The 12,057-nt window shown below is 49.1% G+C and overlaps 1 protein-coding gene across 2 annotated transcripts in view; it reads left to right on the top strand.

Moving 5' to 3' along the window:
- LOC138371390 (tripartite motif-containing protein 5-like) overlaps positions 1–7,578 on the top strand; it is a 41,691-nt gene extending 34,113 nt beyond the window's left edge. Inside the window, exons 3-4 of one of the 2 annotated variants that reach the window (XM_069336174.1) lie at positions 4,187–4,888; positions 5,542–7,578. In XM_069336174.1, the coding sequence (XP_069192275.1) occupies positions 4,187–4,888; positions 5,542–5,700 (861 nt within the window). In that variant the 3' untranslated portion in view covers positions 5,701–7,578. Of the gene's footprint in view, positions 1–4,186; positions 4,889–5,303; positions 5,472–5,541 lie in introns of those variants that run through there. The other variant, XM_069336175.1, reaches the window with a different exon arrangement.
- Positions 7,579–12,057: the final 4,479 nt, after the last annotated feature.

The following is a 12,057-nucleotide window of genomic DNA, read 5'->3' as shown; positions in this document are numbered from 1 at the left end:
GATTTGTTTAAAAAATGGCGTCTGTTTACAAGAGCCCTGAGGAAGCTTCTGTGAACCCCGTGTAGCCGCGGGCCATTTGAATCGGGCCTGGCACCCTATGGCGTATATATACTCCATGCACATCGTGGGACATGTTACTCAGGGCGTATATATACACCATGCGCAGTTTAAGGGTTAAACTCTGTTTAGTGTTTGTAAGTTATAGTTGTGTGTGTGTAAACTAAAGTCTTTGAAAATGTAATAAGTTATTACGAAACGCATTCAAGTGTCGCGTCAAACTAGAAATAAAAATGAATTTTGGAGAATTGATTTTTCAATTACCATCGACAGTGAAAACAAACATAAGAAATATGGAGAAAATTCGTGTTAGAATTATTAATCTTACTTTTTAGGTCATATTTAATAATATATGTCTACAGGAAAGACTGCTACCAAAATATACTAATATATATATATATACAGTGTATGTATATATATATATATATATATATATATATATATATATATATATATATATATATATATATATATATATATATATATATATGTCGTACCTAGTAGCCAGAACGCACTTCTCTGCCTACTATGCAAGGCCCGATTTGCCTATTAAGCCAAGTTTTCATGAATTAATTGGTTTTCGGCTACCTAACCTAACCTAACCTATAAAGATAGGTTAGGTTAGGTTAGGTAGAGTTGGTTAGGTTCGGTCATATATCTATGTTAATTTTAACTCCAATAACAAAAAATTGACCTCATACGTAATGAAATGGGTAGCTCTATCATTTCATAAGAAAAAAATTAGAGAAAATATATTAATTCAGGAAAACTTGGCTTATTAGGCAAATCGGGACTTGAATAGTAGGCCGAGAAGTGCATTCTGGCTACTAGGTACGACATATATATATATATATATATATATATATATATATATATATATATATATATATATATATATATATATATATATATATATACATACACTGTATATATATATATATATTAGTATATTTTGGTAGCATTCTTTCCTGTAGACATATATTATTAAATATGACCTAAAAAGTAAGATTAATAATTCTAACACAAATTTTCTCAATATTTCTTATGTTTCTTTTCACTGTCGATGGTAATTGAAAAATCAGTTCTCCAAAATTCATTTTTATTTCTAGTCTGACGCCACATTTGAACGCGTTTCGTAATAACTTATTACATTTTCAAAGACTTTAGTTTACACACACACAACTATAACCTGCAAACACTAAACAGATTTCTTACTATGCTATAATTCAAATGTTTTTCATTTTATATACCTGCATTTGGGTGAGGTGATATGTTACAACAGTTTTGGATGAGGTGAAAACAAACTTTCAACACAAGATAGAACACGAAATATTGGGTAAAGTTAAAGGGGAAGAATGGAAGTAAATGCAAAGGGCCTATTGGCCCATATTTCTTGATGCTTCTACAGTATATTGGTGCGGAGTCTTGAAGTGGGTAGAATATAGTTGTGCATTAATTGGCTGTTGATTGCTGGTGTAGACTTCTTAATGTGTAGTGCCTCGCAGATATCAAGCCGCCTGCTATCGGTGTATCTATCGATGATTTCCGTGTTTTTTGTTAAGACTTCTCTGGTGATAGTATGGTTGTGGGAAGAGATTATATGTTCCTTAATGGAGCCCTGTTGCTTATGTATCGTTAATCGCTTGGAAAGTGATGTTGTTGTCTTGCCTATATACTGAGTTCTTTGAGGCTTACAGTCCCCAAGTGGGCATTTGAAGGCATAGACGACATTGGTCTCTTTCAAAACGTTCTGCTTTGTGTCTGGAGAGTTTCTCATGAGTAGGATGGCAGTTTTCTTGGTTTTATAGTAAATCGTCAATTGTATCTTCTGATTTTTGTCTGTAGGGATAACGTTTCTATTAACAATATCTTTCAGGACCCTTTCCTGCATTTTATGAGCTGTGGAAAAGAAGTTCCTGTAAAATAGTCTAATAGGGGGTACAGGTGTTGTGTTAGTTGTCTCTTCAGAGGTTGCATGGCGTTTCACCTTCCTTCTTATGATGTCTTCAACGAAACCATTGGAGAAGCCGTTGTTGACTAGGACCTGCCTTACCCTACAAAGTTCTTCATCGACTTGCTTCCATCCTGAGCTGTGGCTGAGAGCACGGTCGACATAAGCGTTAAGAACACTCCTCTTGTACCTGTCTGGGCAGTCACTATTGGCATTGAGGCACATTCCTATGTTTGTTTCTCTAGTGTAGACTGCAGTGTAGAAACCTCCGCTCCTTTCCATGACTGTTACATCTAGAAAGGGCAGCTTCCCATCCTTTTCCATCTCGTAGGTGAAACGCAACACAGAATTTCGCTCAAATGCCTCCTTCAGCTCCTGCAGATGTCTGACCTCAGGTACCTGAGTAAAAATGTCGTCAACATACCTGCAGTATATGGCCGGTTTCAACTTCATGTCGACTAAGACTTTTTGCTCGATGGTACCCATGTAGAAGTTTGCAAACAGGACACCTAGGGGAGAACCCATGGCATCATAAGAAGGAAAGTGAAACGCCATGCAACCTCTGAAGAGACAACTAACACAACACCTATACCCCCTATTAGACTATTTTACAGGAACTTCTTTTCCACAGCTCATAAAACAGAGGAAAGGGTCCTGAAAGATATTGTTAATAGAAACGTTATCCCTACAGACAAAAATCAGAGGATACAACTGACGATTTACTATAAAACCAGAAAAACGGCCAGCCTACTCATGAGAAACTCTCCAGACACAAAGCAGAACGCTTTAAAAGAGACCAACGTCGTCTATGCCTTCAAATGCCCACTTGGGGACTGTAAGCTCCAAAAAACCCAGTATATAGGCAAGACAACAACATCTCTTTCTAGGCGTTTAACGATGCATAAACAACAGGGCTCCATTAAGGAACATATAATCTCTTCCCACAACCAAACCATCGCCAGAGAAATCCTAGTAAACAACACAGAAATCATCGATAGATACAGCAATAGCAGGCGGCTTGACGTTTGCGAGGCACTACACATTAAGAAGTCAACACCAGCAATCAACAGCCAATTAATGCACAACTATATTCTACCCACCTCAAGACTCCGCTCCAATATAGAAGCATCAAGAAATATGGACCAATAGGCTTTCTACAATCACTTCCATTTCAATACCCATTGTTTCGTGTTCTGTCTTGTGTTGTTGAAATTAATACCCTATTAATGCCACCTCTTGTTCTGTCTTGTGTTGATGAAATTAATACCCTATTAATGCCACCTCACCCCATCCACCTCACTCAAATGTAGATATAAACAAAATCGGAGATGCGTAAGTTCTATTCAGTTGTGTATTTGTAAACTAAAGTCTTTGAAAATGTAATAAGTTTTACGAAACGCGCTCGTGTCGCGTCAGACTAGAAATAAAAATGAATTTGGAGAATTGATTTTTGAATTACCTCCAACAGTGAAAAGAAATGTACGAAAGATTGAGAAAATTCGTGTTAGAATTATTAATCTTACTTTTTCGGTCATATTTAATAATATATATATTTATATATATATATACTGTACTTTATAAATCAAATAGATAAGATTTGGTGGTCTTATCACCACCAAATCAACTAAGCCCAGATTTGTGTGAGACCAATAGTCAATTTATCCATCATGGTTATGTTTGGTGAAGAGTATCACTCAATCTCAACAGTCCTGTAACGTAATTGTGTGTTCCCATAGTAAGTGTAAAATAATCCAGAGTTGTTCAATAAAACCCATGTGTTAAGATGTAACCCACAGTGTACTTATTGTCCAACTTAGACTAAGAATACTTGATCCTTCCCCCATTATCACATACGATACATACATTTCCTTCCATTATTCTTAATAAAGTAAGGACGGGTTTTGTTAGTCTGTACTCTTGGGTACGGCTTATAAACTTATATACGGCCCTGCTGCTGCAATGTGTTACCAAAATATATTATCCCATACTCCGGGATATGTTTATAAAAAATATTGGCCTTGCTGTGAATGTGTTAATCTGTCAGTAATATTAACCCTGCTTTGAAATAGCTAATGCAAAGAATGTATAAAAATATGTAATTTGTATTAGTAAATAAAGTACTGTAATATTAGTTTTAGTTGTAAATACATCTAGCAAACTAAATATTCTTTTCCACAGGATAACAAGCCAGAGGAATGTTCAGTGTGTTTTAACGATTATGCCGAAAATCGGCTACGACCTCGCACACTGCCATGTGGCCACACATTCTGCTCCCAGTGTATTGACAATGCTATCAAGAATGGTCAGCTGACCTGCCCCAGCTGCCGTGCCGAGCACGCTGCCACAGCCTCTACTCAGTTCCCAATTAACTATGCTGTGGAGGCTTTAGTTAGGAAACTCAAAAATATCCAGCTAACAACTGAGGAAGTAGTGCCAGCAAAACCTTATGAAGGTTCTGCCAAAGGCATCAGTAAGACATTACGTTCCATGGTGCAGGAGCAGATGAGCAGCATCAGCCGCCTCATTACTAGCTGTGAAGAGGTACTGTCCCAGCTGGGGGAGTACCGGGGGCAGTTGGGGGACTGGAAGACTCATCACCTCCAGCTCCAGGACAGACTCTATGCTCTGGTAGAGCAGAATAAGTCAGCAATGAAACTCTTGGAACTGGAGGATACCAGTGTGGTGGATATGACAACACAAGGAGAGGAAGGGAAGACTCAGCTGCAGGCCATGTTGGGGAGCCTCAACACAGTCAACACAGCACAGGAAGTATTCATGACCATCAATGAAGTTGACCAATGCAACATGGAGGTAGAAAATTGGCTCCGGAAGTGCCAGGAACTCTTCCCAGATGTCAAGACTGTCCACACCTCAGTGAAGGTACGCTGCTGAAGGTCACATTGTTCTCACCCAACTGAGTGTAGTATTGCCTCTATATAAACACTTTTGACATGGACACACATCAAGATGAGAGTAGACTTTATATATAGGAAACTTTTTGTTCTAACACCTGAAACATTTTTATTAATAAAGTCAACTGTCATCTTGGTGTTTCTCTACACTGTGGTCAGTGTAGAAAAACATTACTTATATTGTCAAATTACTTTACTCAGAGGCTGATGCTTCATTTACTCAGAGCCAGGTTCCGCCATTAATGTTTGTGTTGGCAATGACAGGTGCAGGAGACCATGAGGGAGGCCCTGGAGATGATGTCCACAGAGACAAGTGCCACAGCTGACCCCGTACACCTGGGAGACTCAGCCTCCACTATTAATGTTTGTGTTGGTAATGACAGGTGCAGGAGACCATCAAGGAGGCCCTGGAGATGATGACCACAGAGACAGGTGCCACAGCTGACCCCATACACCTGGGAGACTCAGCCTCCACCATTAATGTTTGTGTTGGTAATGACAGGTGCAGGAGACCATCAGGGAGGCCCTGGAGATGATGACCACAGAGACAGGTGCCACAGCTGACCCCGTACACCTGGGAGACTCAGCCTCCACCATTAATGTTTGTGTTGGTAATGACAGGTGCAGGAGACCATCAGGGAGGCCCTGGAGATGATGACCACAGAGACAGGTGCCACAGCTGACACCGTACACCTGGGAGACTCAGCCTCCAGCATCATGAATAAAGTTCAGGAAATCACTGGAGAGATCCACCAGAAGCAATTAACAGTAAGTTTCTGATTTCCTCTCATAGGTCATATCACAAGATATTGAGTTGCGTTTTGAGGAGAGGAAGCCTGTTCTTAGGTTTATCGAGGTTCCCCAAGGTCAACTACTGACTTTCCTTAACATACAATGCACAATAGTTGCCTAACTCCTGGATAAATATTTACTGGTAGGTGAACAGACCTATCAGGTGAAAGGAAGCATGTGAACCATTTCTGTCCTGCATGGTGATTGAACCTGTGATCCTCTATTGAACCCGGGATCCTGGCTCCCCTCACAGAGGCACAGAGAGCGGGTGACACTCCACCAACCAACCGGGAAAGCATTCAGGAAGACAGTGAACCAAAACAGACCACTGCTGGGTTCGAAGAGACTGAAGCCTTAGAACTGCCAACAAACTCCCAGACAATGCCAGCATAAACCTCCCTGCCAGAAGAGGAGGCTGGAATTTCAGGTCCAACACCAACCCCCTGCCAGTAGAGGGGGAGTGGAGCTACGGGTCCAGCACCAACCCCCTGCCAGTACAGGGAGGCTGGAGCTACAGGTCCAGCACCAACCCCCTGCCAGTACAGGGAGGCTGGAGCTACAGGTCCAGTACCAACCCCCTGCCAGTACAGGGAGGCTGGAGCTACAGGTCCAGCACCAACCCCCTGCCAGTAGAGTGAGGCTGGAGCTACAGGTCCAGCGGTCCAGCACCAACCCCCTGCCAGTACCTGGTTGATACCTAGTTGATGGGGTTCTGGGAGTTCTACTCCCCAAGCCCAGCCCGAGGCCAGGCTCGACTTGTGAGATTTTGGTCCACCAGGCTGTTGCTTGGAGCGGCCCGCAGGGCCACATACCCACCACAGCCCGGCTGATCCGGAACTTCTCTTAGAAAACCGTCCAGTTTTCTCTTGAAGATGTCCACGGTTGTTCCGGCAATATTTCTTATAGTCCCTGGGAGGACGTTGAACAAGCGCTGACCTCTGATGTTTATACAGTGCTCTCTGATTGTGCCTATGGCACCCCTGCTCTTCACTGGTCCAATCATGCATTTTCTTCCATATTGTTCACTCCAGTACGTTGTTATTTTACTGTGTACATTTTGGACCTGACCCTTCAGTATTTTCAGTGTGTATATTATTTGGTAACTCTCTCGTCTCCTTTCTAGAGAGTACATTTGGAGAGTTTTGAGACGATCCCAATAATTTAGGTGTTTTATCTCGTCTATGCGTGCCGTATATGTTCTCTGTATTCCCTCTAATTCAGCAATCTCTCCTGCTCTAAAGGGGGGACTGAGTACTGAACAGTACTCGAGACGGAACAACACAAGTGACTTGAAGAGTACAACCATTGTGATGGGATCCCTGGATTTGAAAGTTCTCGCGATCATTTTTCTGGCTGATGCGATATTTGCTTGGTTATGCTCCCTAAATGTTACATCGTCGGACATCATTATTCCCAAATCCTTGACATGCAGTAGAGGTGGGCTAAAGCTACAGATCCAGAACCAACCCCCTGCCAGTAGAGAGGGGCTGGAGCTTTAGGTCCAGCACCAGCCCCCTGCCAGTAGAGGTGGGCTGGAGCTACAGGTCCAGAACCAACCCCCTGCCAGTAGAGGGGGGCTGAAGGTACAGGTCTAGCACCAACCCCCTGCCAGTAGAGGGGGGGCTGGAGCTACATTTCCCACACCAACCCCCTGCCAGTATAGTGGTTGGCTGGAGCTACAGGTCCAGAATCAACCCCCTGCCAGTAGAGGGGGGGGGGCTAGAGCTACAGGTCCAGGACCAAGCCCCTGCCATTAGAGGGGGCTGGGGCTACAGATCCAGCACCATCCCCCCCTGCCAGTAGAGGGGAGGCTGGACCTACAGGTCCAGCACCAACCCCCTGCCAGTAGAAAGGGGCTGGGGCTACAGATCCAGCACCATCCCCCCTGCCAGTAGATGGGGGGGGGGGGCTGGAGCTACAGGTCCAGCACCAACCCCCTGTCAGTAGAGGGGGACTGGAACTACAGGTCCAGCACCAACCCCCTGCCAGTAGAGGGAGGGCTGTAGCTACAGGTCCAGCACCAACTCCCTGCCAGTAGAAGGGGGCTGGGGCTACAGGTCCAGCACCATCCCTCCCCCTGCCAGTAGAGTGAGGCTGGAGCTACAGGTCCAGCACCAACCCCCTGCCAGTAGAGGGGAGGGGCTGGAGCTACAGGTCCAGCTTCAACCCCCCTGCCACTAGAGGGGTGGGGCTAGAGCTAAAGTTCCAGAATCAAACACATGCCAGTAGAGGGGGGCTGGAGCTACAGGTCCACCACCAGTCCCCTGCCAGTTGGGAGAGAGGGGGGGGGGGGTTGGAGCTACAGGTCCAGCACAGACCCCCTGCCAGCAGAGGGGGGCTGGAGCTACAGGTCCAGCACCAAACCCCTGCCAGTAGAGGTGGGCTGGAGCTACAGGTCCAGAACCAACCCTCTGCCAGTAGAGGGTGGCTGGAGCTTCAGGTCCAACACCAACCCCCTGCCAGTAGAGGGGGGCTTAAGATAGAGGTCCAGCACCAACCCCTTTCCAGTAGAGGGGGGGGGGGCTGGAGCTACGGGTCCAGCACCAACCCCCTGCCAGTAGAGGGGGGGCTGTAGCAACATCTCCAACACCAGCCCTTGCCAGAAGAGTGGGGCTGGAGTTACAGGTCCAGCTCCATCCCCCTGCCAATAGAGGGAGGTTATCTTGAGGTTATCTTGAGATGATTTCGGGGCTTTAGTGTCCCCGCGGCCCGGTCCTCGACCAGGCCTCCACCCCCAAGAAGCAGCCCGTGACAGCTGACTAACTCCCAGGTACCTATTTACTGCTAGGTAACAGGGGCATTCAGGGTGAAAGAAACTTTTGCCCATTTGTTTCTGCCTCGTGCGGGAATCGAACCCGCGCCACAGAATTACGAGTCCTGCGCGCTATCCACCAGGCTACGAGGCCCCCTCGTAGGAGGCTGGAGGCTGGAGCTACTGCTCCAGCACCAACCCCCTGCCAGTAGAGTGGGGCTGGAGCTACAGGTCCAGCACCAACCCCCTGCTATTAGAGGGGGGCTGGAGCTACAGGTCCAGCACTAACCCCCTGCCAGTAGAAGGGGGCTGGAGTTACAGGTCTAGCACCAACCCCCTGCCAGTAGAAGGGGGCTGGAGCTACAGGTCCAGCATCAACCCCCTGCCAGTAGAGCGGCGCTGGAGCTACAGGTCCAGCATCAACCCCCTGCCAGTAGAGTGGGGCTGGAGCTACAGGTCCAGCACCAACCCCCTGCCAGTAGAGGGGGGGCTGGAGCTACAGGTCAAGCACCAACCCCCTGCCAGTGGAAGGGGGCTGGAGTTACAGGTCTAGCACCAACCCCCTGGCAGTAGAGGGGTGGGTTGGAGCTTCTGGTTCGGCACCAACCACTTCCCAGTAGAGGGGGGCTGGAGATACATGTCCAGCACCAACCCCCTGCCAGTAGAGGGGGGTGCTGGAGCTACAGGTCCAGCACCAGCCCCCTGCCAGTAGAGGGGGGGGCAGGAGATATAGGTCCAGCTCCAACCCGCTGCCAGTAGAGGGGGGCTGGAGCTACTGGTCCATCCGTAACCCCCTGCCAGTAGAGGGAGGGGCTGGAGCTGTAGGTCCAGCACCAACCCCCTGCCCGTAGAGGGGGCTGGAGCTGTGGATCCAGCACCAACCCCATGCCAGTAGAGGGGAGGGTTGGAGCTTCAGGTTTAGCACCAGCTTCTTGACAATAGAGGAGGGCAGGAGCTACAGGTCCAGCACCAACCCCCTGCCAGTAGAGAGAGACTGGAGCTACAGGTCTAGCACCAACCCCCTGGCAGTAGAGGGGGGAGGGGGCTGGAGCTACTGGTCCAGCACCAACCCCCTGGCAGTAGAGGGGGGCTGGAGCTACTGGTCCAGCACCAACCCCCTGGCAGTAGAGGGGGCTGGAGCTACTGGCCCAGCACCAACCCCCTGGCAGTAGAGGGGGGCTGGAGCTACAGGTCCAGCACCCCCTCCCCGCTCAGCTCGTTGTCGCCGTCTGGGGGCTTAGTGGGCGGCTGCCGGAGTGTGATGCTCCTTGGGACAGTCCTCTGTCCTTTTCTAGCCTTGTGCTCCTGCTGCCGTCCTCTCCAATTCTGCTGGGCATCTTTTCCTTTTCCTTCTGTTTCGTTTTTCTCCCCCCTCTTCTCCTATCTGCTTGCCGTTTCCTGCCGACCTTTTGCTCGTTCTGGTTCTTCCCTTGGACTTCTTCTACTTTGACGCCCGGGTGCTTGAGGAGGCATACTCTTGCACCCGTAGAACTGCAGTACCCGACGTCGAGAGCGAGGGGAACCTTTTATTGTCAATCCCCACTTCGTCACTGAACCCGATCTCGACGGACTGTCGGTTTCTTAAGGTGGCGTTTGTGGGGCGTATACTCACGACGCACCCCTAGGAGGCCCCGACAAGATCGGCGATAGCTTCTTGTTGGGTGTCCTGCCTCTAATTGTGGCTCCATGGTGGGTGTGGGGGCACATTCGTGAGTGAATTCGTAATTTCGTCAAGATGATAACCCCTGTTTCGGCTGCTTCTGGCTTACCTTTTCAGGCTCGTGGGGTGGGCGACCAAGCCCCCGAGTCGGTCCGTCTTGGAAGACCGGGCTCTGTAGCCTCTGCTGCATTGGGCCCCGACCTTGCTCCTCCTTTGGCCTCTCTGACTCCTTCCCCTGGCTCCCCTCCCTCCTCTGTGGTTGGGTCGAGCCCCAAGCCCCCAGTGGTGACTACCTCGTCCCCTGGCGCGGCTCCTTCTCTAGTTGTTACTACTGCGCCTTTTAACCCCTCTCTCTCTGGGGGTTCTCACCGCCGTTCTCGTCACGGCCGCCCTCGCTCGATTCCTTCCAGTTCTGCTACCTATCAAGCCTTGTTTGGTCCCGCTTCGTGGGCCAAATATTTTGATCTCCTCCCTCTTGATTCTGCGCCTCCTGATGATTTCTCCCTTCATCGACATCTCATTGATTCCGTGGATGCCTCCATTACTTTTAACCCCACTCGTCTCGGTACGCGTGTCGTTGCTGCTCCTTCTCAGGATGCTGCTTCCCGCTTGGCTGCCTTATCCTGCCTTGGCGAGACCCCCGTTCGGGTCTCGAAGAACGTCCAGTTGAATGCCAGTGTTGGCACTATTTTGCTCCCGCCCCATGTTGCGACCGGTGTTCGGGACCTACGCGACTGCCACGACGATATTCGACATATCCTCGCTGCCCAGGGCCATTCTATTCTCCAGGTGGACACGTTTACTCGTCCCCCTCGTGGTAGTCGCCGTCAACCCCTCCGGGTTGTGAAGATTACCTTTGATGGTAGGACCCTTCCACCCTCTGTCATTCTTGCTGGTGCCAGGTGCTCTGTCCAGGAGTACATTCCTTCTCCTCGGCTCTGCAACAAGTGCTGGAGGTTTGGGCATGGTGCCCTCCGCTGCTCCGGGACTGTCTCTCTCTGTCCTTTGTGTGGTGGCGAAGGTCACTCTAAGTCGGAGTGCGCTTCTCCCCAGGCTCGTTGCCTCAACTGCGGTGAGGCCCATCCTACCTTCTCCCGTGCGTGTGTCCATTACAAGCTTGAGGCAGCCGTCCTCAACTTGAAGCACCGGGAGCGTTTATCTTTTCCTGAGGCGAGGCGCCAGGTTCGCCGGCTCCCGCCTTACGCTAATATCTCTTATGCTCGCGTGTTGCGCTCTTCCTCTCCTCGTCCTTCCCGCCTTCCTCAGACTCACAACCGTTTCCAGGCCTTGGACCCTGATGCGCCCACTGCCCCCTCCTCTGTCCCTTTGGGTTCTCTCCCGAAGGATCCTCCTCCTGGTCCTCTGTCTGGGGTTCCCCTTCCTTCTACCCGGTCTGTCGTGTCTTGTGTGTCTCCTTCCTCGTCCCCCTCCGATCCTCCTTCCCATCCTCTTCCTCCATCTATCGGCTCTCCCCGCCGCCTGTCGGTGCGGGCGGATGTCCATCGCTCTCCTAATGGCCGTCGTGTGTGCTCTCGTTCGGCTTCTCCTGTTGAGACACTGGAATCCGTTGCCCGGTACGTAGTTGCTGGGACACCGGTCTCTTTAAGTCAGAAGCGTAAGCCTGGCTCCTCTCCTTCCTCTTCCCCGGCGGGTAAGAAGGCTTCGCTTTCTTCCTCAGCTCCTCCTTCTGGCTCTGTTGCTCCTTCCACTCCCGTTTCAGTGCTTGCGCCCCCTGTTCCTGCTATGGAGGTTTCTTTGGCCCCTGCTTCCCTTTCGGTTGCTGCTCTTGCTGGGGTGCGCTCCTCTCTTTCTACTCCCCCTCTTCCTGCTGCTGTCCTTGACTGCTCCTCTCCGTTGTCTCCTCCTCCTCCTCCTCCTCCTCCTCCTCCTCCTCCTCCGGACCCTGCCCGCCCACCTCTGATCTGTTCTCCCG

The sequence above is a fragment of the Procambarus clarkii genome, chromosome 35 (assembly GCF_040958095.1).
Source record: "Procambarus clarkii isolate CNS0578487 chromosome 35, FALCON_Pclarkii_2.0, whole genome shotgun sequence".
NCBI classification, from domain to species: Eukaryota; Metazoa; Arthropoda; class Malacostraca; order Decapoda; family Cambaridae; genus Procambarus; species Procambarus clarkii.
Note: the sequence above shows the minus strand (reverse complement) of the source record. Positions and strands in the feature narration are given on the sequence as shown.